Genomic DNA, 27,940 nt, shown 5'->3' on the forward strand with positions numbered 1-27,940 from the left:
TTGGTTAATTTCAAGTTTTAATCACTTATTAATTAAGAAACCAAATAGATATGGTTTCTACCTTTACTTATTACTTCCGTGAACGTTAATTATCTTCCCTAATGAGCGAGATAACTTAGAAAATATCTTAAGATATGTGGGGTTTTGGTAACGGAATTAAGGCACATGCCAATGTTTCTTAAACTAAATGTAAGAGTTGATATTAGTTGGCAGGGCCCTTTACTAATTCATTGTTGTGTTTTTTTTTTATATTTCAAATTTATTTTATTAAGATTTTTCCATCTGTTTGACCAGAAATCACAGCCTTTGCTTATTCCCAATTTTGAGGATGGAAAATGGTAAAAAAAAAATTAAAAATAAAAATAAAAAAGTTGTCAAAAATATAGACTCTAAGTTTTCATTTGGAACCATATTTGACATGAACTTCACATGGTGGTGCTCATGGCTGCTTTTACATGAAAATGACCAGAGGTTAAAAACTGACTATACTGTATGCAAAGGAAGTAGCCTAAGTCACGTGTAAATGTGTGCTGTGAATGTTTAATAGTTTCTCTCTCTCCTTGTCTCTGACATCACCTTGTGAATAAACATGCTAGAGGTGTCTTGAATGAGTGGTGTGTGACTGCTCTGTTCCTCCTCCCTATCCCTGATCTACGTCTGAACTGGAACCGAACCCTAAGTCCCTATAGGCTGTAGTGTATTAGTTTTGACCCTGGTTTCAAACATCCTCCATAATGTTCTCTGTAGTCTAGTTGGTGCCTAGTGTAGAGTGAGGTATTGCTGAGTCATTGCCACAGTCTGATCTCACTTTCTGACACAACAGCCCAAGGGAGGTCACCTTACATTCCAAACCCTCACTGGATCTTTACTCTGCTGGTTTATTATGAGTGTGACGCTGAGCGACAGCCCAAGTTGTTTCAGCCTACTCGTGTGTGTGTGTGTGTGTGTGTGTGTGTGTGTGTATATCTGTGAGCACATGCGCGTGTCAAGTTTGGTCAACATACAATTATTTCCCCCCTCGAATGGGAAAACAGTGTTCTCTTTCTTGATTCCATTCAGACTGTAACATCGTTTGGAGAGTGTAGGACGGGACTTCCCCAGACAGCATAACTCCCTCATATCTGTCCCTCCCTGCTGCCTCTCAAAGGCTTACGTTGATTAAATGTTTTTCTATGTAGAGACACTTGGGAAAGCACCCATTAAGAAACCCTTGGCCTGCAGTAGCTGATACAAGAGGTAACTGGCAGCTCTGGTAGACTACGCACCAAGCTGTTCTTGTCACACAGACAGTTTTGGGCTATTAGATGAATCTTGTTTGTCCTTCTATGTAACTCGGGCCATATTTGTATAATAATTTTACTAAGTACATTCAATTTATGTAACCCTACTTGAATCAAACTGTCATTCACACCCCTGTCCATTCACCAGGGAATTATGAACACATACATTTGAGCATGGAGGGGTTGTACCGTAGCCTACTTGTTTTATACTGAAGTCCAGAGAATGGCGAAAGGATTATTTGATTGAGGTTTGGTGAACTGAGTTTGAACCTGGCTGCTGTATTAGTAATGTGCTACTAGCAGGCGCCTGGGTTAGCTCGTCTCTTCCACATAGCTTCTGCTTTTTTGACCAGGGCCCATTAGGGAATAGGATGCCAGTCGGTGCATATCATGAGAGTGGGACTGTCAATTTCTCTGCTTGAGTTTGTGTATCTGGACATATTCTCAAGGAACCAAATACCAGTTTGACAAAAAAGGCTACACTCTACTGAGCAAGGACCTGGCTAGCGATGTGATAAATTGAACTGTGCAGGAGCTCCACAAAATTATAATTAACAAATAATATTCCACATCAATTCACAATGCAGAATAATGGTCCTATTACGTATGTACAGTGCTTGACTTGGGCAGGAGCTCACCGGAGCGGAGTACCGGCAGCTCACATTTTCTACTTCTTGAGCTCCTGCACCTCTTATAGAATATTAGCTCAAAAGTATTGTGGAGCTCCTACACAAAAATATGAACAGTACCGGCATCTATTCCAGTCCAAGTCAAGCAGTGCATATGTGTGTCCGCTAGGGTCGGGCAATGAAGTTGCATATCTACCACAGTTTTTATACATGCATACTATACATACCCTTGACAGGGCATCAGATGCATCATGTTTGTTTGTAAGGGTGCACTACAGCATTTTACTTGTCTGAAGTAATGCTTTTTCTGAAGCGGGATTAATGTCTATCGCTAGACAACCAGAACTGTCAATCAAATCTTGAGCTGCCTGCGCGCAGCCTGCTTGCCTGTGCACAGATCACTCTTTCCTGAAAACAAACAATATCATTTACATGAAGCTTTTTTCATTGTTAAAATAAGCCTAAAAAATAATCTCAAAATTAATACTTTTAAGTGTTTGAAAAGAAACCGTAGGTTCGAATATCCGGATATTTGATTAACCGTGACCATCCCTAGAGTAGTGTGTGTGTTGGATAGTCATGCGTGTATTTGGTATTATATTAGGATCCCCATTAGCTGTTGCAACAGCTACTCTTCCTGGGGTCCACACAAAACATGAAACATAATACAGAATGACATAATACAGAACATCATTAGACAAGAACAGCTCAAGGACAGAACTACATACATTTAATTAACCATCTATCATTTCCTTCACCTTTAAATAGGCTTATGTCTGCCCTGGCCTTGCTAGGTGCTGCTATGTCATTGTCTCAGTTGATAATTGACACAGCTGCACGGTTCTAGTGTCTAGTTTGACATGACTCAATCCCAAGCTAAAGTAACACTGCTCGGAGACTGTGTGTGTGGGTTGACTCATAACCCGCAGTCCCCATGGTTAAATCCGCAGGTCGGTCGGGTTTAGGGCCATAAAATGTTGTGTGGAGGAAGGGCAGGTGGATGGCGGGCGGGTTGAATAAAGAGAAAGTGATACCCGGACAAAGTCCATCAATGTATAATTATTCTGCTATTTATAGGCTACATTGAAGATGCGAAATGGAGAGTTGAAAGTAAGGGGGGGGGGGGGGTGCAGAAAAATAAAGTCTGGGAACGATTTAGTTATGTGTGGTGATTGAGAGGCACTATACATATTCGACAGTCACAAGACGGGGACTTCAAATAGGCCTATGGCACGTCAAGGGAATTGTAGCCTACTGTTCAGATGGGTTAAATGGAAACTGAAATCTGGACACTGACTAGGTCTATATAGCTTTAATATTAATTCCTGCAGAGTAAGGCATTTCTTGCTGTAAAATAATGCACCGAATGTAGGCTACATTTTGACTGGGGAACAGGAGTGGAGAAATGATTTATTTTGTTCAGCATCTTGAGAGAATGCAAATCCGCTGTTAGCACCTCTACAGACGGTATCTATCTTCATCAGCATCATAAAAGCTGATTAGTATTTCAGCCACATCAAATATGCATCCAGAAGGAACTGAAATCTTGTCAGAAACATTGTTAGGTTGTTTTTAGCAGCTTTCTGTTTCCTTACAATCGGTCAAACTGGTGTCATTTGGAAATTTAGCATTTTCTCCCCGAGAATCAGAGATGACCGAGAACTTGACCGACGTCAACTAGATTGAAGCATTCACTCTTATCGATTTATGATATTCTCGTGAGCAAGGGTTAATTTTGTACTCTAGGGCAGCATACTGTGTAACGACAGAAGAGAAACCGCGTGTATCTAATTATAGACAAGATGACTAACGGCCTACCAAAATATTGGAAATTATGAGCAGAAACATGTCTAAATAATGCAACAAAAATCCTGCACCCTATGTCAAAAGAACAATCTGCCATCTCGGACTGCGGGTTAGGGTCGGGTGCAAACCTCTTTCACTTTATCACATATAGTTGGGCGGTTGCAGATGGGTTAGCAATTGCTGACTGGTGAGGGTGAACAAATGGCTGACCCGCGCACCACGTGTGTGTCCTGGAACCCTGTCCACAACTGGAGTGACCCCATCCCTCCTTTTTAAAGTGTGGCCTTCCACCCCCACCTGACCACTCATCATATGGTAGCAGCAGTACAGATGATGGGTTCAGATTAGCACAGTGGAAGTTGACCCGCCCGTGCATGTCAAATTAACATACCCCTCCAGAATGTTCTAGAATCTATTCACTACGTAAGCCTTCTCCCCACTCAACCAGCAACATGGGGAAGCAGCCTTAGGAAAACAAATCACAAAAGAGCATTTCTGATAAGTGCTTCCAGAAATGGCTTGAGAGAAAATCAAATGACTTAGGCCTTCCTGTCCCCCTCATTTATCCTTTCTCTCCCTTACATTTTCCCTCAATTTTGTGAGGAGATACAGTGCCTTGCGAAAGTATTCGGCCCCCTTGAACATTACGACCTTTTGCCACATTTCAGGCTTCAAACATAAAGATATAAAACTGTATTTTTTTGTGAAGAATCAACAACAAGTGGGACACAATCATGAAGTGGAACGACATTTATTGGATATTTCAAACTTTTTTAACAAATCAAAAACTGAAAAATTGGGCGTGCAAAATTTTTCAGCCCCCTTAAGTTAATACTTTGTAGCACCACCTTTTGCTGCGATTACAGCTGTAAGTCGCTTGGGGTATGTCTCTATCAGTTTTGCACATCGAGAGACTGAATTTTTTTCCCATTCCTCCTTGCAAAACAGCTCGAGCTCAGTGAGGTTGGATGGAGAGCATTTGTGAACAGCAGTTTTCAGTTCTTTCCACAGATTCTCGATTGGATTCAGATCTGGACTTTGACTTGGCCATTCTAACACCTGGATATGTTTATTTTTGAACCATTCCATTGTAGATTTTGCTTTATGTTTTGCATCATTGTCTTGTTGGAAGACAAATCTCCGTCCCAGTCTCAGGTCTTTTGCAGACTCCATGAGGTTTTCTTCCAGAATGGTCCTGTATTTGGCTCCATCCATCTTCCCATCAATTTGAACCATCTTCCCTGTCCCTGCTGAAGAAAAGCAGGCCCAAACCATGATGCTGCCACCACCATGTTTGACAGTGGGGATGATGTGTTCAGCTGTGTTGCTTTTTTTTTTTCTTTTTTTTTTCATCTGACCAGAGCACCTTCTTCCACATGTTTGGTGTGTCTCCCAGGTGGCTTGTGGCAAACTTTAAACGACACTTTTAATGGATATCTTTAAGAAATGGCTTTCTTCTTGCCACTCTTCCATAAAGGCCAGATTTGTGCAATATACGACTGATTGTTGTCCTGTGGACAGAGTCTCCCACCTCAGCTGTAGATCTCTACAGTTCCTCCAGAGTGATCATGGGCCTCTTGGCTGCATCTCTGATCAGTCTTCTCCTTGTATGAGCTGAAAGTTTAGAGGGACGGCCAGGTCTTGGTAGATTTGCAGTGGTCTGATACTCCTTCCATTTCAATATTATCGCTTGCACAGTGCTTCTTGGGATGTTTAAAGCTTGGGAAATATTTTTGTATCCAAATCCGGCTTTAAACTTCTTCACAACAGTATCTCGGACCTGCCTGGTGTGTTCCTTGTTCTTCATGATGCTCTCTGCGCTTTTAACGGACCTCTGAGACTACCACAGTGCAGGTGCATTTATACGGAGACTTGATTACACACAGGTGGATTGTATTTATCATCATTAGTCATTTAGGTCAACATTGGATCATTCAGAGATCCTCACTGAACTTCTGGAGAGAGTTTGCTGCACTGAAAGTAAAGGGGCTGAATAATTTTGCACGCCCAATTTTTCAGTTTTTGATTTGTTAAAAAAGTTTGAAATATCCAATAAATGTCGTTCCACTTCATGATTGTGCCCCACTTGTTGTTGATTCTTCACAAAAAAATACAGTTTTATATCTTTATGTTTGAAGCTTGAAATGTGGCAAAAGGTCGCAAAGTTCAAGGGGGCCGAATACTTTCGCAAGGCACTGTATGCCCTAATCTGCATTGCTGTTCAACATTCCCCACCTACCAATCATGCAGAGCCATCCAATTGGTTGCCCTGACTGTCATTCAGGTTCGACTGGTTGTCAGTGTTGTCCTGTCCTCTAAGATGTGGTTGACCAGATGGGGGACAACTTGTTTCCTCACACCTCTCCCCTCCCCCCTACTGCAGCAGCTCCACGTCCCAGCTTGTCCCAGCCCATCCATGGCCTTCACACACAAGGCATTTTGAGTAAAACATTATCAGAAGATTAGGACGATTATAACATATGCCTCCTCCCCCTCGTCAGTTCGTAGCAGCTGCCCTTATTTTTAAGGTGTTTCTATTTGCATTTTCAGTTTCTTTTTAGGAGCTTCTTGCCTTTCTGCTTGCTAGCGCTGTTGCTTAAAATAGTGCAGCTGTAATATTGAATGTAATGTCATTCAGGGACACAGGTCAATATTTACTTGATACTGTTAATAAAACACCCTCCCCATTGAGAAACATTCAGTATTGCAACATCTTCTTAGGGCTGAGATCCCAGCCAGTGGGATCACTGAAAGTGCAGGGCGCCAAATTCAAAACAGCAGAAATCTCATAATTAAAATTCCTCAAATATACAAGTATCTTAATTTTAAAGGTAATCTTGTTGTTAATCCCACCACAGTGTCCGATTTTCAAATAGGCTTTACAGCTAAAGCACCACAAATGATTGTTAGGTCAGAGCCATATCACAGAAAAACACAGCCATTTTTCCAGCCAAAGAGTGGAGTCACAAAAATCTGAAATGGAGAGAGAATGAATCACTAACCTTTGATCTTCATCAGATGACACTCATAGGACTTCATGTTACACAATACATGTATGTTTTGTTCGATAAAATTCATATTTATATAAAATAATCTCATTGCCTCATTATGTTCAGTAGTTCCAAAAACATCCGGTGATTTTGCAGAACCACATCAATTTACAGAAATACTCATTATAAATGTTGATGAAAATACAATTGTTATACATGGAAATATAGATAAACTTCTCCTTAATGCAACTGCTGTGTCAGGTATCAAAAACGCTTTATGGAAAAAGCAAATCATGCAATAATCTGAGTACGGCGCTCAGAGAACCAACAAGCCAAAAAGATATCGCCATATTGTGCAGTCAACAGAAGTCAGAAATAACATACAAAAATATTCACTTACCTTTGATGATCTTCATTAGAATGCACTCCCAGGAATCCCAGTTCCACAATAAATGTTTGATTTGTTCGATAAATTATAGATATTATGTCCAAATGGCTACTTTTGTTAGCGCTTTTGGTAAACAAATCAAAACTCACGAAGCGCGTTCACTAGTTGCAGGCGAAATGTCAAAAAGTTCCGTTACAGGTCCGTTTCAGTAGAAACATGTCAAACGATGTATAGAATCAATCTTTAGGATGTTTTTAACATAACTTCAATAATACTCCAACCGGAGAATTCCTTTGTCTTCAGAAAAGCAAACGCAACGGGAGCTACCTCTCATGTGAATGCGCGTGACTGCTGGCAGCCATCTGACTCATACCCCTTTCATTCAGCCCCCCTTCATAGTAGAAGCCTCAAACAAGTTTCTAAAGACGGGTGACATCTAGTGGAAGCCTTAGGAAGTGCAAGATGACCAATATCCCACTATCTTCAATAGGGGCTGAGTTGAAAATCGACCAACCTCAGATTTCCCACTTCCTGGTTGGATTTTTTCTCAGGTTTTTGCCTGCCATATGAGTTCTGTTATACTCACAGACGTCATTCAAACAGTTTTAGAAACTTCAGTGTTTTCTACCCAAATATACTAATAATATGCATATATTAGCAACTGGGACTGAGGAGCAGGCAGTTTACTCTGGGCACCTTATTCATCCAAGCTACTCAATACTGCCCCCAGCCATAAGAAGTTAATAAAACACCCTCCCCGTTGAGAAACATTCAGTATTGCAACATCTTTTTGAGTCAAGTTGAAAAAGGAATTTTACATCTAGGAAGTGGGAATAGTTTGAATGCCTGATTTACTGGGTCAGATAGCCCAGTAAATGCTTTGCATTTATCTTGAAGATGAAACATGGACATTGTTTTTGCATTCTAATAAAGTCGTAGGCTACATGTTTGCTTAAGAGAAGCCTACGTGATTCTTTACATTATTGCATTCTTTGTAGACAAATGTTATAAAGCTGAACACTGCCTTTTTTTGGGTGATTTTTACGCCTAGCCTATCCTTTTACGCAGCTGCACAGTGTAACCTAACACCTGTGCCATCCGTCACCACACCCTTTGGATCTGCAGTGTTACAGCACGGCACCCTTTCAGAACGTAACACACCAGTCTGCTCTCTCTCTCGCTCTCTCTCGCTCTCTGGAAATGAATAGTGATTTCATGTCGTGTCAGCCTGACCTGTTTGTATTCATGACTGAACATTTCTTAGAAATATTACTCACAGATTTTTCTATTGAGCAGTGATGTTAGTATCGTGCTAGCATAATTTGCACTTGCGAAGCCAGCCAGCCAGCCACCTGCATATTTTTCCTTCCACCATTATGATTTTCCTGTCTTCTCATCAGTCTATACCCTCCATTGTTCTTGAATTACATTAGCCAGGCAGCCTGCCAACATCTAACCAAATTACACATTGAAATGGTGAGCTTAGTTTGGCTATGGGGTCTTAAAAGCCCATCTGAGCTTCAGGAAAATACTTTGAAAATACTGAAATTACCACTGGTAGGGTACTTTTCCCATCACTCTGCTCCTTCCCTTTTCTTTTTACCTTGTTAACCTTCCGATCGGCTGCTGAAATCCCCCTTGTCTGGATGCGTTTTGGTAGGCCTTTGCTCCAGCTAGGGCTCTGACCTACATTTGGTGAGATCAGCTGTTCCCTCTTGTGTCCCACGCAGACATAAATTAAGCTGCATAGCTCCTCTCAATGTAGTACTGCTGGTAAATTAACCCCCCCCCCCCCTTCACTCTCTATCTTCCAGCTATGGTTTCATCTACGCACCTGCTCCTCTGCTCCAGAAACATGTAACTGATGTCTGAGTTCATATGTATAAAAGCTTCACTGTCTGTCAGCAACCAGATTTCATGCAGAGTAGTAATGTGGCATTAGGGCCAGATCATTATGACTACTATAGGCAAATTTGAAGCGTTACGTAGAATGCTCTTGGTTTGGATGACAGTGAATTATGATTTATCAAGTATGAACGTTGGAAATGGCTCATGGATGTTGTGCTGTGTTTTTAATGTAGATCTCTGACTCCCCCTCTCTCCTAGGCTGTCCTCTGGCGAGGCGGTAGGTGGGTGGTGTGGAGCTGGCCTCGGCACCGGGAGAGGCCCCCTCGCCCGCCCCCTCCCTGTGCTGCATGGCTGCGATGGCGCCCGCTCTAACCGACGCGCCGGCCGAAGCTCACCGCATCCGCTTCAAACTGGCTCCGCCCTCCTCCAACCTCTCCCCGAGCGGCGTGGAGAGCAGCGGAGGCACCAGTCACATCCTCGTCTCCAGCAACGGCACCGTCAAGCGCAAGGCCCCTGAAGAGCGTGGTCCCCACGGGGGGTCCATCACAGGTAAGGGGAGGGAGGACTCGCCGCGAGGCAACGAGGCTCCTTCCACACCTCTTGGGAAATTACAGCCGCTGGTGGCGTCGTACCTGTGCTCGGACGTGACGTCCGTTCCCTCTACCAAGGAGTCACTGAAGCTGCAAGGCGTCCTACTGCAGAAACACGGCCTTCTGCCCAGCTTCCTGCCCAGGAAACACAAGACACTGGAGCTGTCAGAGGAGCAGCTGAAGAGCATCATGAGTAACAGCAGAGGAGGTGGTCCCCCTGCCCTGTCAAGCTCGCCGCCACCGGTCAACGGCGTGGCCAAGAAGTTGGCCAAAAACGGGGCGGACCGCGACCGGGACAGTATGACAACAGTCAATGGAGGTAATAACAGGCCTCCTGCTGGACATGGACTGGACTCCCCAGTGCACCAGCCCCAACCCCACACAGCTGCCTCTAGAGGAAACTCTCCTCTTAACGGGGGAGGGCAGCACCAGCAGCCCACAGGACTGTCCTACAACCCTGCTGGAAACACTGAACAGCCAGCACCCCCCGCAGCCTCCACCAACACCCCCATGGACTGCCCCGACAGCAAACCCTCAGAACGGCCACCATCGCTGGCCACGGACACATCATCCCTTTCCCCAACGGACCGACAGACCTCTCTGGGCCTGGGCAGCCTTGGAGTGGACGTTAAGGAGAGGACTCAGCAGAGCCAGAGCCGGCAGGGCGAGATCGAGGGGCGTCTGCGGCGCCTGAGGAAGCGCCTCCAGGTGGTTCAGGCCAAGCAGGTGGAGCACCATGTCCAGCAGCAGCTGGGGGGGCTCCTGGAGAGCACCCTGGGGCCACTGGATGCCCTCCGACCTGGCGGGAGACGAGGAGGCCAGGACACCCCCCTCACCCCGCAGGAGAGGGAGGGGCTTGGGCGATTCCTGAAGGACGGCTCTGTACCGGCGGAGCTGGAGCGCTTGTCTCTCAGTGGAACCACCAACCTGAGGTCCACGGAGAGTGCCTTCGACTCGGACGCCACGGAGAGCAGCTCTGGAGGAGAGACGGACGTGGAAGAGGACGAGCTCACCAGGGTGGACATCGAGCAGCGACACATCTCTCTGTAAGTACCTGGACAACAGGAAAAACATATTTTTTTCCCCCGCTTGACAGACAATTTAATTGGATAAAGATAGTGGGCCTTTTGGAATGAAGTAATGTTGACTAAATTGGCATTTAGGATGGGGAGAAAGCAGAGAGGGAGTCGGAGACTGAAGTAGTGGAAAATACAAAGATGCTAGAGTGAGTGAGTGAAGGGGGGGACTCCATCCTGGCTTGGCTTGTTGGGTTGTTAGCCACTGGGGATCTGTAGTCTCGTTTTTAGCAGAGAAACACTGCCAGTTTCAGGGTTCATCTCCGGTTACCACTCTGCTGCTGAAAGGAAGCCTAATCCAGGCCCACTTATGTTACATACAAGCGTGTGTCCGCTCGCTATGTCTTCCTGGTCCTGTGTTCATGAGGATGTGGCTTGCACCCTCCTTCATGTGGAAGGTGACCCTGATGAAGTGATGGCTGATGGGTAATGAAAGTGAATTAAAAAACCCTGTTTTAATAAAAGGCTGTTCTGTTCTGATGGTGCAGTGCCATCCTCTGCTTCAAACACACTTTCATGTCTTCGGGGATAAGCCTGGGTCTAAGAAGCCACCGTTTTCAAAGAAGTGAAGGCAGAGAGCTTCTTCCGGATATATCTTGGCCCCAGGTTAGGTTAATTCCAGTGCGGTTGTTATCCTATGTCCGATATTGCTGATCTTTTGCTAGTTGACCATTGGAGGAGGCACTAAATGTGATCATCCCAGGAGTCAATTTTAACCCAGAGTTGGTGTTTTCATCTCTTTTTACAGGCAGATGAAATAATGGGGGAGTAGATGGACAATCCAACCTGAAGTATTCAGTATTGGTCCTACGTTGTTTCATGTTACCTTAACTTTTGAATAGCGTTGGCTAGCTGTTGCTGGTTACGCTAGATGTTCCTATTCAGTTGGATTGGCCTTTTTCAGTTGAGTAACATGTGGGCACTATGTTTGGCTCTTTTTATAGTCAGCCCTGCGGCTTTCCTCTGATTCTAGCTCCACCATGCCCATTGGTTATTGTGTGTAGTGCGTGGCCCATGGGCACTAACCAATCTATATAGTGCACTACTTTGGACCAGGGCCCATAGGGCTGGGATCAAACGTAGTGCACTATGTAGCGGATAAGGAGCTATTTGGGACTCCACGTGAGCCTGACTGTGGGTCAGAGTCACCGAGGCCTTGTTTGAATGTTGTGAACTAAAGCTGAAGACGGACCGGTATGAGGGATAACCTACATTTGGGCATGATGAAAGCAGTTGGTCGGTCACATGGCAAATTGCGTAAGACCAAATAGGCTTACTTCCAGCCAGATTATAGTGAGAGAGCATGATGACACAGCTGCTGTTTTTTACAGTCTCTGTCTGACTGTCTGTGTGGGAGAAGAAAATTGTGGCACCTGCACCTTTAAGAAGTGACAAGGCGCTCCTCTTGTGGAGCGAGAGAGGGGGGGTGGCACTTTTTTTTCCTTGTACATGACTCATCCACTTCCATAACATTCTATATGATGAACAGAGAACATATTTGCAAACACTTCAACTCACCACACAGAACTATTCCTGCTTTTCATAGTTTAGGTTATCAGCTTGTTGATGGTACCACCTTGTCGATTGTGTGTGTCTGGATGTCTGTTGTGTCTTGTGTAAGAAAAGTTTATTATTTCCAGACCAGTTGAAGTCGCTATTGTGGCGTTGATGCAGCCACTATAAGGTCATTTTAACATTTGGCTCTGAGCAACCCCATGAGGTTTGATTTGTGTGATCTGTCTTGTCTGTCTGTCTGCACACCGTGTTTGTCCTGAAACACACGTAAATACACCAGGGGTGTAGCAGTGACCCAAACCCACGGTTTGGTACGTTTTGTGGTTAAGGTACAGCAGGAAAATGAAATGCCAACAGTTAATAGTTCATTTTAGTTTATTTGGCTAAATACGAAACATTTAAAGGCACCCTATTTGTTGCCCAAGTCCAGTTTCTGTGACATCATTTAAAATGTTCCTGGTATTGTCTGTTGTGACAGCGGTTGTTATGTTGGGCCTCTCAAGTAGAGGTCTAAAAAGTTGGACCTGTTCTGAAATGGACCTGGGGCTTTCCCACCCGGACAAAAAAAATGCATAAATCTGTTTTTCAATATAGAGACCCGAACCAACCCGAGGACCACTAGTTGCGTATAGACATGGTCGGATCTGAGTTAGGGGAGCAGCAGAGAAGTCCATTTGTAAGCTACTTTGTTAACCAGAGCTTATACAGCGGGGAGAGACGGTGGAGGACGGGCCTTGCGTGTGTGAGAGACCGAGGCAGCAACCAACCATAACAAGCCAACTTGCGCTAGAATATTAACTTCTAGCCTGTCATAGCTAGGTTATATATCATCCAATATGATATAAAAGTGTGCTGTGTCTTTTAAGACCCATGATGTCATTCACACAGTCATTTTCGAGGCTCAAGCAAAGATGATATTGAGAGACTTGAGGCGGGGCCCATAGGAGGAAGAAAAGTAATTGTTTTTGGTGACAATCCGTGTTGAAATCAGCAATATTTTTGATTTATGGTTTGTATATTATCAAAAACAAGGTACTAGGGCAGTGAATTGATGTTAGCTTCAGCTAACCAAGGAAAGCTAGCCTACAAAGCTGGAAGCTACCGGTATCATCTTGCATTGTAAAGTGTTGTAATGGTTATATGTTGGTGAAGAGTAATTAACGGTTTCAAAATGCCTACATACCGTGTTGCATTATTCAATTGTGTTAACTTCTTTGCAACATAAGTGGTGGTGCAGCCCAGGCTCCCAAGGAAGTGCAGTGGTTCCTAGAGCTAGCTATGAGTATGTGGAGCAGGCACGGTGCTCTCACACTATAAGGGGACATCGGCTGCGCTGATAGACAGACTTGGTTCTCTCTCAATCAGTAGATGACACGAGACGCATTTGACAAAGTACCGAAAGTAACAATTCTAGTTCCAGACAGTTTTTCATGTTCTAGTATCAAAAAGCTCCTGCCGTCTCGGTATACCGTGCAACGCTACACACGCGCACACACACACACAATATAATGTGCTGTCTGAAGCTAAGCGGTGATGGTTAACCCCCCCCCCCCCCCCAGAGTGTTAACTCCTTGTGAAAATCTAAAAGCAGAGCAATTGTCTTGTTTTGATTTGGTCTCATTTTACAACCCAATAGTTCTCTTTGACACAGAATGACCGGTTTGCTTTTGATGTCTGTGTGTCACGTGATGAGTATGGTCTCTGTGTACGAGGCTGCTTGTTTGTTTGTGGCCTTTCTGTCCTTGTCAAAGTGACACAACAAAGCTTATGTGAAGATTAGCATCATTGAGGGTTTTACTGGAGGGCTTGATGCTTGGTTGGAAGAGCCTAAACATGTTTTTTTGTATACCAGCCACTGTGGAAGGTAGATTTAAAAAATGTATATATACACTACTCAAAAAATAAAGGGAACACTTAAACAACACAATGTAACTCCAAGTCAATCACACTTCTGTGAAATCAAACTGTCCACTTTGGAAGCAACACTGATTGACCATAAATTTCACATGCCGTTGTGCAAATGGAATAGACAACAGGTGGAAATTATAGGCAATTAGCAAGACACCCCCAGTAAAGGAGTGGTTCTACAGGTGGTGACCACAGACCACTTCTCAGTTCCTATGCTTCCTGGCTGATGTTTTGGTCACTTTTGAATGCTGGCGGTGCTTTCACTCTAGTGGTAGCATGAGACGGAGTCTACAACCCACACAAGTGGCTCAGGTAGTGCAGCTCATCCAGGATGGCACATCAATGCGAGATGTGGCAAGAAGGTTTGCTGTGTCTGTCAGTGTAGTGTCCAGAGCATGGAGGCGCTACCAGGAGACAGGCCAGTACATCAGGAGACGTGGAGGAGGCCGTAGGAGGGCAACAACCCAGCAGCAGGACCGCTGCCTCCGCCTTTGTGCAAGGAGGAGCACTGCCAGAGCCCTGCAAAATGACCTCCAGGAGGCCACAAATGTGCATGTCTGCTCAAACGGTCAGAAAGACTCCATGAGGGTAGTATGAGGGCCCGACGTCCACAGGTGGGGGTTGTGCTTACAGCCCAACACCGTGCAGGACGTTTGGCATTTGCCAGAGAACACCAAGATTGGCAAATTCGCCACTGGCGCACTGTGCTCTTCACAGATGAAAGGTTCATACTGAACACATGTGACAGACGTGACAGAGTCTGGAGACGCCGTGGAGAACGTTCTGCTGCCTGCAACATCCTCCAGCATGACCGGTTTGGTGGTGGGTCAGTCATGGTGTGGGGTGGCATTTCTTTGGGGGGCCGCACAGCCCTCCATGTGCTCGCCAGAGGTAGCCTGACTTCCATTAGGTACCGAGATGAGATCCTCAGACCTCTTGTGAGACCATATGCTGGTGTGGATGGCCCTGGGTTCCTCCTGGGTTCCTCCTAATGCAAGACAATGCTAGACCTCATGTGGCTGGAGTGTGTCAGCAGTTCCTGCAAGAGGAAGGAATTGATGCTATGGACCGCTCGTTCCCCAGACCTGAATCCAATTGAGCACATCTGGGACATCATGTCTCGCTCCATCCACCAACGCCACGTTGCACCACAGACTGTCCAGGAGTTGGCGGATGCTTTAGTCCAGGTCTGGGAGGAGATCCCTCAGGAGACCATCCGCCACCTCATCAAGAGCATGCCCAGGCGTTGTAGGGAGGTCATACAGGCACGTGGAGGCCTACAGGCCTCAGTCTCATTTTGACTTGTTTTAAGGACATTACATCAAAGTTGGATCAGCCTGTAGTGTGGTTTTCCACTTTAATTTTGAGTGTGACTCCAAATCCAGACCTCCATGGGTTGATACATTTTATTTCCATTGATCATTTTTGTGTGATTTTGTTGTCAGCACATTCAACTATGTAAATAAAAAAGTATTTAAGAATATTTCATTCATTCAGATCTAGGATGTTATTTTAGTGTTCCCTTTATTTTTTTGAGCAGTGTATATTTGTGTGTGTATATGTGTGTGTATATGTAGATTAATATGTATGTATGTAGATTAATATGTATGTATGTATGTATGTATGTATGTATGTATGTAGATTAATATATATATATATATATATATATATATATATATATATATATATATATATATATATATATATATATATATATATATATATATATATATATATTAATCTACATTTTAATATACATCTCTTTTGTTTTTGCCAGACAAAATATCTGTTTTGCCATAGTTACACAAAGAAAAAATTGGATGAGCATGCTTGTAATGTTTCTAAAACAAGTAACGTGGTATGTTGCTCAATTTAGTTAAATATTCTGTGACCTGAGTGTTTTTTCAAATGTTTTGCTCCCCCTTTAAGGTTACCTTGGTAACAGGGCCACTCGAGTCATCACTTGTGCCTGCTACAATGTCACTAGTAGAGGCCAACGATGTCTCTTTTTGTTAGCTGTGTGAGCAAACTCAAACATTGAAAAGCAACCGAGCTTGTGAACAAAGCTACGTAAATGGATAAGTAACACGAGGACAAAGTCTCACTTTAGAAGTCATTCAAGTAAATTAGACCAACATTTATTTTGCTACAAAGCACAACTCGCACTTGTGCCCATACTTGACTCTTTTTATGAAGCGCTCACAATTTTGAGTCCGACGTGTTACCATGCGCCAACGTGGCTGGTGAATTAGACGTTCTTTCCCGGCAAAGCCTAAATCTACCTGCGTTTGGCAGGTAGCCAGTGTTCATTTTAGGCCCTGTTGGTTGGCCTTATATCCTCCATTTGTAATCATTAACCTTTGGCTGTCTTCCAGGCAAGGTCTTGTAGCGCCCTGTAGGCCAACTGTTTCACTCCTTCCCATAACCCACTAGGCCTAAATATTATGCATTCATGAATAAAACTGTTCTATGAACTGTTGCTATCGGTTCTACCTAACTGGGGTTGTTTTTGGATTCATATCTACTCATCCATATCTACTCATTTTTGGGGGGAGCAACAGGAACATGTTGGAAATGCAGGACAGGTCACCTGTGCAGGTAAGTGTCCGATTTTAAACATGACCTAGAAGGCTCTGGGCCCTAATCCACAAAGTGTCTTGAGTAGCAGGGCTGATCTAGGATCTGTCCACATTATCTTTTTCATTAGGATCCAAAACTGATATTTGATCAGCACTCCTACTCTAAGATGCTTTATTGATATGGGCTCTCTGATGTTCTGCTCCTTCAGCCTTAGTGCTGCAGTGCACTGACTCAGGATGATGAAAGGCCTTTTTCTGGTGCATTCCACTGTCTGCTCCATTTTGGCCTCTTCCGGAGACCAGCGCCTCCCTGTCAGCCCAAGTGGCAGCTCTGTCTCAAAAGCCTGAGCCTAGCCACGCCCCCATTATGCAAACCCACTGCCTTTGATAACAGGATGTTTATTTTTTTAATTTTTTTTTTTTTTCCTTCTTCCTCTTCTTTGTCTGTACTCACATCTCACAGGCTCCCCTTCATCTTATGGGGACTCTCCACAAAGCCTTGTGTATTATAGTACTGTCGACGTGTCAGCAGCAACTCATTCTCACATGGTCTCGGTGCAATACTTTCCTTCCTTCAATCCCTTCAAATTCAATATGGAGAACTAGGTCCTTATCCTTCCTCCCACTGATGCTAAACTTGTGAAATATATTTAGTGATGGTGGGCATGTGAATGCGACCTCATGCAAATTGAGTGTGAGATTTGTTTGTACCAATACTTTTGGCATCCCATTTTTTTTTTTAAGTGCAAAACTGTATTCTATATTCTTCTGCCCCAAAACAATGGCAAGGAAATTGGGAGAAAGATTAGTTTGTGAGGTGTGTCAAGGTTTTAAATAAGTAAAGCTCTCAAGCAGTTACCGACCTCTTCCTGCAGTTATTGGTGTGTGAGAGCTTAGCCCTGATTGGTTCTCAGTCTGTTTTATTGCCATAATTGCAACAGTGAGTTTCCTGTTATGTTAGCGCAGCTTCCTTTTTTGCATGGCCGTTTGGCACATAAACCTGTAGCCTTGGCCCACATTAGGCTAGTTAGCATGAGAGGAACTAAGCTCTTAGCCAAACTATGGAAAAACAGGCTTTTTGTGCCCTGTCCTTCAATTATTCTGTGTGCTTCACAGGGCCGTGCCAAGAGTCCTTGTCAATGTGATTTAAGGACCCAAGTTACTCATTTACAAATGGATCCACTACGTCCTTGTTCCTTCCTGCTTGCTGACCTTTCGGGTTGGCTTTCCAGTTTAGCCAGTTAGCTCGCAGGATCCTCGAAGCAAGCTGGTTGGTTAGGTTTTCTTTGCGTGGGTGGTTTTCATCTTTATATCCGTTCGTCTTTTCTCTCCTTTCTGCCTTCCTTTTGTCTCTTCTTTCCCTGGCTTGTGTTGATACGTTCACCTGGTGTGCCTGTTCATCAGTCTCTCAGCCTGACGCCAGGCTCTTTTGTTAGCCCGTTTTCTAGAAATGTTCGTGCAACGTGTCCTCTCTGCAGTCGGCACCACATGTCGCCATATCCTGGGTCCTGTTCAGCTGCACCCCTAGGCAGTGAATGGGAAAAAAAACGCCTGGACTGACCCTAGCTGCTCAGTGCTCAACAGTAATGTAGTGTCTCAAATGTCCCTCATCTGCTCCTCTCACACACTACAGGTCCAGCTGTAATATCCGTAATGACCACTTTATCTCACCCCCAAAGCAAGTGTCCAGAACAATATTATTATTTATTTATTTTAATTTTTCCCTTGTTATAAGTAATACTTTTGTCTGCATATTTTTTTTCATTATAGATAATCACTCTTATTGTTCATCATTCTTATCTAACCAGAAGGTTTCCAACAACAGTATTGATTTAAAAAGGCAGTGTTGGGCAGCACATGGTGCATTAGATGTCTGTTTAATCAGTCTGGAGATTACTAGCACGCTGGATTAGCAGACAGCTACCACCAGCACCACCACTAGATTAATGGGTTGTGGATTGAAACGACAACACGCCTGCCTTCTCAGGGTGGCTTTCTGGAGCTTATGGTAGAAGTAGGATATGGTTCACCCCCCCCCCCCCCCCCCCCCCCCCCCCCCCCCCGTAACGAACGCCCTGAAGGTTGAATGGTAGTTTCCTCATCATCAGGGTTGTGTTGATTAGGGCACAACGTAAGAACATGTTTTGCAACAGGAAACGAACGTGAGTGTTTTATTATTGGACAAGTCCAGGTAGTCCCTTCCACTTTTAGAGTCATTCTCACTCTGTGAAAGCAGGACATACCATACAAATACTAGTTTACCACCACCCCAAACCTCTCTGCCTGTGGTGGTGTGACTGCAATTATTGAATGCATTGCCATTCTCTCTCCCTCACTCACACCACTGTGTTTGCTCTTCGCGAATGGAGTCAAGAGAACCGCTCTGGCTCAGAGCTTCCCCTCTAAAGATCACTGAGGTTCTCTTAGGCTGGTTTTCTATCTTAAATCCTAGGACCAATACCATTGAAAGACAGATGGGGTACAGACAGTCATGTTCATTAGTGATTTCAGGGGATGGTAGGTGACTAGGCTTAGATCGTATTCTCAGATGAATGGGGAAGGTTGGAGGAGTCTCGTTTTCCATAATGTTCAACATCTCCATAATATCGTTATATAGGCTGATGATATAACATCAGTCTTATTTACATTCCAGGGGGACTGAAAAACATGTCAACAAGAGGCGCCTTTTTATATGCTTTTTTTGTCTGATTGAATTGTTTGTGCAGTAGACAGTAGGCCTACATTTGGTGCTCTCCTTCGAAACCCGTGAGAAGGTGGCAGCAGAGAAGTTACAGCAGTGTTTCAGACCATGACATCCCGACAATTGACAGTGGTGTAAAAAATACTTAATTACTACTTAAATAGTTGTTTGGCGTATCTGTACTTTATATTTGACAACTTTTAATTCACTACGTTCATAAAGAGAATCATTTACTTTTACTCCATTTTCCCTGACACCCAAAAGTACTTGTTACATTTTGAATGCTTAGTAGGACTGAAAATGGTCCAATTCACACACTTATCAAGAGAACATCCCTGGTCATCCGTACTGCCTCTGATCTGGCGGACTCACTAAACACACATGCTTTGTTTGTAAATGATTTCAGTGTTGGAGTGTCCCCATGGCTATCTGTAAATTAAAAAATAAAATTTAAAATTTGCCTAATTATAAGGAATTTGAAATCATTAATACTTTTGATATGTAAATATATTTGAGCAATTACATTTACTTTTGATACTTGTGTAAATTTTAGACTTTTATTCAAGTAGTATTTTACTCATTTTCTATTGAGTTTTACTCAAGTATGACAATGGGGTACTTTTTCCACCACTGAAAATTGTTCTTCTCACGAAAGCGTGTGTAGCGCCTGAACGGTTTGCGCCACAAACTAATGACTATGGAAAGGGGGAGACTCACAAACACGATGGTGTTCTCCGGTTTGCTCTACGACCTCCATAAGTGTTACCCATACAAACGAAGGGAGGTATGAAGGCAGTTTTGTGGCATCAAAAATAAGGGGTTAAATACACTGAGTATGCCAAACATTAGGAACACCTTCCTAATAATGAGTACCCTCTTTTGCCCGCAGAACAGTCTCACTTCGTCGGGGCATGGGCTCTACACGGTGTTGAAAGCCTTCCACAGGGATGCTGACCCATGTTGACTCCAATGCTTCCCACAGTTGTGTCAAATTGTCTGGATGTCCTTTGGGTGGTGGACCATTCTTGATACACACAGGAAACCGTTGAGCGTGAAAAACCCAGCTGCGTTGCAGTTTTGACACAAACTGGTGCGCCTGGCATCTTCTACCATACCCCGTTCAAAGGCACTTACATTTTTTGTCTTGCCCATTCACCCTCTGAATGGTGCACATACGCAATCAATGTCTCAATTGTCCCAAGGCTTAAAAATCCTTCTTTAACCTGTCTCCTTCCCTTCATCTAAACTGATTGAAGTGGATTTAGCAATTGACCTCAATAAGGGATCATAGATTTCACCTGGTCAGTCTATATCATGGAAAGAGCATGTGTTCTTAATTTTTTTTATACTTAGTGTGTGTCCAAAAAAAACATTTGCTTAGTTTTGTTATCTATTAGATATGCAATTGGCATGCTGACTGCAGGATTGTCCACCAGAGCTGTTGCTAAATAATTCAATGTTAATTTCTCTACAATAAGCAGTACGTCGGCCGGCCTCACAACCACAGACCACGTGTAACCACGCCAGCCCAGGACCTCCACATCTGACTTCTTCACCTGCGGGATTGTCAGAAACCAGCCACCCAGACAGCTGATGAAACCGAGAAGAATTTCTCCGTAATAAAGCCCTTTTGGGGGGGGAGAAACCCATTCTGATTGGTTGGGCCTGGCGCCCCAGTGGGTGGTCCTATGCCCTCCCAGGTCCACCCATGGCTGCATCCCTGCTCAGTCATGAAATCTATAGATATGGGCACATTATCTCGTTGTATTAAGTCTACCTCAGTAAAATTGTTGAAATTATTGCATGTTGCGTTTATTTATGTTTAGTATAGTGAATGCCAAGTTCAATATTTTCTTTAAAAAAAAAAAGTGTGTATAATTAATTTTGTTGAATCTTTTTTTATATATATATGTAAAAATCCTAAAATTCAAAATCAAATAGTTAAATGATCCATGGTATGGCCAGCGTTTAAAAAATAAATACAAATAATAATAATCTATGTTTGCAATTGGGTACTTTTTCACCACTGACACACAGTTTTTATAATGAGAAAGTGACCAATAACTACTTATTTTGTAATGGAATGATTTTGTCTGGAAAGCCAAGTCAACTTGGCTTTCCAGACAAAATCATTCCATTACAAAATAAGCCAGCATTTATATGTTGTCTTCCTCATAATAACCACGTGGTTTTACTGCAACAGTGTAGCACAACACCTCTTCAATTGAAGCCGCGGTAAACAAATGAAAGTGGCCACCTCTCACAAAAACAAATCAAAAATGAAATCACGGTTAATTATAAGCGAAGCAGGAGAACGTATACATTGGCTACAATAATTACAAGGACAGTTCAAGGACCAAATTTAGGAAATGTCAGATTTTTCAAGGTAGGCCTATTCCAGTAGACCACTTGAATTTCTGAGCTCCAAATTGAACTTCCAAGAAGGCTATTTCAAGCCCCTTGTTTAAAATTGCAGGTGTGACATGGTTACCAAAATCTATTTGGCACGTTATTTCATTACCCGATCATATTGTGAAGAGGCCCACTAGGCTATGTAATATGTTGTCATTATATCCAGAATAATTTATAGGAATGGTGTTGGATGTTGCGCAAAAGCCCATCCTACACAATTGAGTCTAGTAGACCCCCGTGTCCAATCCGAGGCACGAAAACATGAACTCGTTAACTTGATGCTTTCTCTGTTAAATCTAACGAGACCCTGCTGTAAATCAAGCAGAAAACAGACGATCAACATCAATTCGCTAGAGATATTAGATCCAGGCACAACGGTTTTCACCTGCATAATGGATGAGAGACACATATTCTAGACATTACTCGAACACCTTTTCTTTCTTTTTTTCATCACTTGGGCTGTTGCATCGCATGCGCTGTCTCAACAGCTCTTTGTCACTAGACTATCAGTCTGAAAATGCACATCAACACAGTGTTATCCATAAATATTGAAGAAACACATTGATGACCGTATCTATTTAGGTTTCAAGTATGTCTTTCAAGGGGACTCTGGCTAATGTGCGTTTTTATTTTCTTCTCTCAATCGTATCAATTGTTTTGGATTTGTATGCCCATAAACTGTTTTCATACCGTAACATATGGAGACATGAAATGTTTCGTGGTTACACTGCATTTCTGGGAACTCTATATATAAAAAAAAAAACTGTCCGACAGCTATATCCAGGATTCGTACGGGGTTCACGTTCAATGTCTAATTTAACAACTTAATAAATATATATAACGACAACTTACACTGCAAGAAATGGAAGGATAGAGAAGTAATGTTTAATGTCACGATTTTGGACAACTCCGTCAAGACACCAACCACGAGGAAGGGTTACACGGGTTTCAAATCAGCTCGTGAATTGTATTGAATATAGCTATGTTCCTCTAATATAAAAGAATTGGCTGATTTTTATTATCAATGACTTATCAACCGCTGTAACATGTTGTCCATCGTATGAAATCCTCAGTGGTGCCCTAGTTTCTAGAAAGACCCATATGCGCACAGGCAATGTCTAACGCTGCAGGCAGCATAGACGATGGAAAATTCATGTTTAGAGCTGATGGTTGGTTGCATGGTGTAAGAATTAATACAATGAATTAGTTCTTAAATGTTATGATGGACACAGCTTTGTCGAAACTAAACACACCACCTCAGCTCAACAAACTCGAATGGATTGTTTGAGGTGCTGCAGTTTGCGAACGCCATTGTGCTAATCACCTTTCAGTCAAGCATTGCAATCCGCCAACAGTTCACAATCTAGTCCGGTTGCGGCCACAATTAGACCTGGCTTCCTATGTACCTACAAATAATCGTATTTGTGTGCCTAGCAATCAACACATGTTCATTTGTTAAAGCGCACGCTTTTACAAGTCTGTTACAAATTACAGCTCCAATAATCCCCTTATTGTGAACAAGAGGTTTGTAGAAGCATGACTGTTTTGAGTTTTCTGTTCACCGGTTGGGGGTCCTGCGTGTTCTGGGTATTACTGACTCAAATGAACTAAATGAGTTGAAAGATTAGTTCTTTTGATTGAACAAGTTGAAGATCAGTCTGTAAAAAGAGCTGAACTGTGTGTGTGTGTGTGTGTGTGTGTGCCAGTGTCTCATCCACACATGCGTGTGTTGGAAATGTCATCCTAACCTGACCAGGTCCTTTCTCCTTCAGAGGTGATAACCTGGATTACGTTTCTAGTGGACAGTGTTTCCTTTAAAGATAAACTGGTGTGTGTGCCTTCATGGTTGAGCTCTTTATTCATTGCGGCTGCAACAGAACACCTTGGCTGAATCTGCGTTCTGCATTTAAATGACCTCCTAAGCCATTTGATTGGCCAAATGTCCCTCTACTGGACAATTTAAAGGGAAGTGTGGACTGTGGATGGTTTCCCCATCCGCACCTACTTATATTAACCTGTGGTTACTACACTACCTCCCTTTTTATGAGTGGAACCCCTAGCTCTACAGTTAGGATTTCTGGGGGGCTGCAGTGGCAATGAAACCCGGTCATGTCGCTGTGAAATGAGTTCCTCTGCTGCTCGAGAAGGAATTGAAGAACCATTTGCTGTGGTGTGTGTGCTTGCTGAAGAGGAGGGGTCGGGTAGAGGGGAGCAGGTCGCACATGTAAAACATCTGTCACAGTTTGAGTATCAAGAACAAGATAACAAACAGCATAGCTGGTCTCAGCGCTATTGTAACACGAATACCACAGCTCATGTTCTCTTTGAATGAACTGGTGACGTGTGGTGCTGTAGTACCATGTTATGGGGAGCACTAAGAAGTGCTAACCTAGTGAGGTAGAGCCTCCCTCATTCATGCTACATAATATCGAAGAGCCTGTGTGTGAAGTCGCTGTGGTAGTCAGTGTAAATAGAATAGATTGGCTGCTCAGGTATCCTGTTGCCTGCAGCAGAGAGAGAATATTGACTCGTTTTAAAGGGCAGCTCCCTCTGTGCACTGCTCCGTCTTTGTTTGTGCCTCCGCGTGTATGCGTTTGTGCGCACATGTGGGTTGTGTGTTTTGAGTCTGAGGCGCAGAGACCGAGCGAGCAAACTTTGTTTGTTCAAGAAACCAGATGTCACATCACCCTCCTTTCAGTTTCTCCTCCCGCTCTTTAACAGATACAGGAAGTGGTTATGCATGCGTTTGTGTGGCGTGTGTGTATGTGGCAGTGCGTTTCCTGTTGTGCATCACCCTCCAGTCAAGCTAAGGTGGCTGACAGACCAGTTTGTGTGTCTGGAGAGCAGAGTGAAGGAACGCGTGCCACCATTGTGAACTGTGATGTGTCATTACCCATATGGTTAGATGTTCTACGCTCGCTTGGGTTCTTTCTGTGTTTGGATATTCTGTTTTTATTAGGCCTTACTAGTCCAGTGGAAGCATTTTATAACAAGTAACATGATCATCTATGATATTTCTTCACCCCAGGCTAATACAGGCCTATGTGACTCACAGCGTATATCTATTGGAATACCCAATGCACCCTGGTAAAAAAAAATCTTAGAAATGCGACCCAGGGACAGTGCTCCCAACTAATACAAAATGGAGCCTTTTATTAGTCAACCAGTGTATTTTTATGGGTGTGGCTTTTCTATTTCAGGCCAAGCAGCATATCCCCTCTTGCTCTGTTTGTCAGATTCTTCAGGTCCTTCCTCCTCCGAATGGCCAAATTACTTTGGGACATCAGTCTGATGATGCTTAATCGGCGAGAGCTCCTCTGACCTTTTTGCGAGACAAAGGGTTGATGGAATATGACATTTGGATGCTCTATCAAGGTTGCCGTTTGTCATTCATTCGGAACCTAGCAAGCAGCGATGGGCTTTGTCTTTCTACCCTATGCATGGCGTTCCTCAAAGTGAGCTTCTGCTCAACAAGCTATACCACAATTTTATTCCAGACGTTGAAAAGCGAGGCCTATTCGAGACCGCCTACAGATGTCCAGTGGAGCACATGCTTGTTTGTCTGGATGTCTTGGATGTGGTCAACATTTCGGCGGCTACAGTTGCCTACCGTAGTGAATAGCTTGGTGGCACAGCGGCAGTGTAAACTAGTATGCTCATCAGTTCCTGATTTGGAGAATGCTGCTGCCCCACCTCCTTCCCCCCTATCCCAATAGGCCTAGCCCGAGCTCTGGTGTGTGTGAAGAGCTCTTCTCGCCCGTCTCTGCTGCCTCGGTACCTGCAGCAGAGTCCCTCCCACCTCCTCTAGTCCTGTCTAGCCCACCCTCCTCTCGCGCGCTCTCTCTCGCTCTCTCTTATATCTGGCAGTGCCGGGCCCATAATGAAAGGGCACCTGTGTGTGTGGCAGTGTGAATGGCTAATGTGCCTAGTGTTTGCTTGAATGCCTATACGGCACTTTTCTGATTGCTTGTGAGTTGGTTTAGTTTGCAAGGTTTGTGTGTGCATTTTATTCTGCTGTGCATGGTGGTCATGACCTATGTCATGTCATTTTAATGTCTAATGTACTTGTTCCTTCCTTTTGATTTTTTTTCTTTTTTCAGTAAACACTGACTTTCAATAACTTACTCAGTTTCAGTTGGAAATGGTGGGGTTTGAGGGCCTGACTGTTACAAGGATCTAAAAATAAAGAGATGGTACTGCTATTCATTTGGTCTCCATATCGCTTAGTCTCCAGTATATTTATAGTAAAGGGGGGAGGGGGTGGCGTCCTCAGTCCCCCAGGAGCATGCTTCATCCCTGGGCCAAACGAGTCCTGTGTCTGCCGCTCTGTGGGAGAAAGGTCTGCTAGATGGATAATGAGATTACAGGACAGAGAGAGAGGAGAAGAGAGGCTGGTTGGGGCTCAGGCTGTCTGCTGCCTCAAGATCACTGGGGACCGCACCGCAGTGGTTCACTATACTGTACCACCCCAGGCCTGAATCCTCTAGAAACACAACATCCTTATATTGCGTTGGATTTTCATTTGCTATAGACTACTACCCCCGTAATTGTCCCTCAAAGCTGGGAGTGGGGTTATTACAAAATGGAGGCAGGCAGGCACTGTGACTGAAGAATTACGATGCTATTGAGTCCTTTTTTTAAAGACCAGGCTGTAAACAAATTGATTTTTGCACACTAGACATCTGTTGGGACAGAACAACTTCTGGTGCCCTCCAAACTTGGAGGTTGGCAGATTTGACGCACTAAAATAAACACACTAAACTAAAGGTCTAACCACTGACTGCTACACAATATAACTATTAAAATGTAATTATAAGTGGTGTAATTCAAAGGTTACACGCGAGAAAGGGGAACATGTGAAAGCAAAGGGTGTAATTGTTCAGGATTTTGGCATCAGACTTCAAGATGTCTCATTATGTTTTCCTCAAGTTGACACCCTCACATGGTTTCTCTTAGACCATTATATGTTTAACAACAACTTGTGACTAAATTTGAAATAGCAGGTCATTTTATGGAGAAACAGTCAACAGAAACCAGGTTGCATATTAGCATGACATCAGCAGTCATGGGGCCGCACATAACTCAATATTTGCACATTTTCCCAGTGGTGGGGGGTATATCAATCTGTCTGTGAGTCAGGCTTTACTTAAATTACTCATGTAATCCTAAACCTTTTGAACGCGCTTTAAAAGACTACATGCCCCGTCGCTCCCTGCGTGAGCCTCCTTCCCCTGCCATGTGCATAGGCCTAGATGTACACATAGCGGCCAGTTTATTAGGTACTCCATCTAATACTGGGTCGGACCCCCCTTTGCCTCCAGAACAGCCCGAATTCTTTGGGGAGTGGAAACGTTGCTCAGTTGGTATCAAGGGAACTAATGTGTTCCAGGAAAACATTGCCCATAACCCTGCCATCAGCCTGTACCGTTGACACCAGGGGCCGTGGACTCATGCTGCTTACACCAAGTTCTGACTCTGCCATCAGCATGACGCAAAAGGAACCGGGATTTGTCGGACCAGGCAATGTTTTTCCATTCCTCAATTTTCCAGTGTTGATTGCGGGCCTACTGGAGCTACCTCTTGTCTTTAGCTGATAGAAGTGGAACCCGGGAGGAGGTCGTCTGCTGCAACAGCCCATCTGTGACAAATTGTGCGTTCGGAGACACCGTTCTACCCACCAGTGTTGTACTGCGCCGTTATTTGTGGCCTGCCTGTTAGCTAGCACGATTCTTGCCATTCTCCTTCGATCCATCTCATCATAAGCTGTTTTCATCCACAGGACTCCCGATGACTGGATGTTCTTTGTTTGTCGCACTGTTCTTGGTAAACCCTAGACACTGTCGTGCGTGAAAAGCCCAGGATGCCGCCCTTTCTGAGATAATACCCCGCTAAAAGTTAATTAGGTCACTCGTTTTGCCCTTTCTAAAATTCAACCGAACAGTAGCTGAATGCCTCGATGCCTGTCTGCCTGCGTTATATAGCAATCCATGGCCACATGACTCACTGTAGGAGCAAACTATTTTCGTGAACGGGGTGGTGTACCTAAAACTTTCCACCGAGTATGTGTTAATTCAGACGAGGCACCAATGCGTTGGAGATAATCTTGTTGTTTTCTGACAACAATACAAATTCCTGGACCGGTGGACTGGGCCATGGAGGAAGCCACTGGGTTCTTGGTGAGTTTTTCTTTTCTGGCAGGCAGGGCAGACGCTGGGAAT

The 27,940-nt window shown here is 43.9% G+C and overlaps 1 protein-coding gene across 4 annotated transcripts in view; it reads left to right on the forward strand.

Annotated features, from left to right (window-relative positions):
• kansl1b (KAT8 regulatory NSL complex subunit 1b) overlaps window positions 1-27,940 on the forward strand; it is an 82,046-nt gene that overhangs the window by 20,079 nt on the left and 34,027 nt on the right. For all 4 annotated transcript variants that reach the window (XM_021624577.2, XM_021624579.2, XM_036938090.1 and 1 more), the window contains exon 2: window positions 9,200-10,577. In XM_021624577.2, the coding sequence (XP_021480252.1) occupies window positions 9,289-10,577 (1,289 nt within the window). In that variant the 5' untranslated portion in view covers window positions 9,200-9,288. The remainder of the gene's footprint in view (window positions 1-9,199; window positions 10,578-27,940) is intronic.

This window comes from Oncorhynchus mykiss, chromosome 12 (genome assembly GCF_013265735.2).
Source record: "Oncorhynchus mykiss isolate Arlee chromosome 12, USDA_OmykA_1.1, whole genome shotgun sequence".
Classification (NCBI taxonomy): domain Eukaryota; kingdom Metazoa; phylum Chordata; class Actinopteri; order Salmoniformes; family Salmonidae; genus Oncorhynchus; species Oncorhynchus mykiss.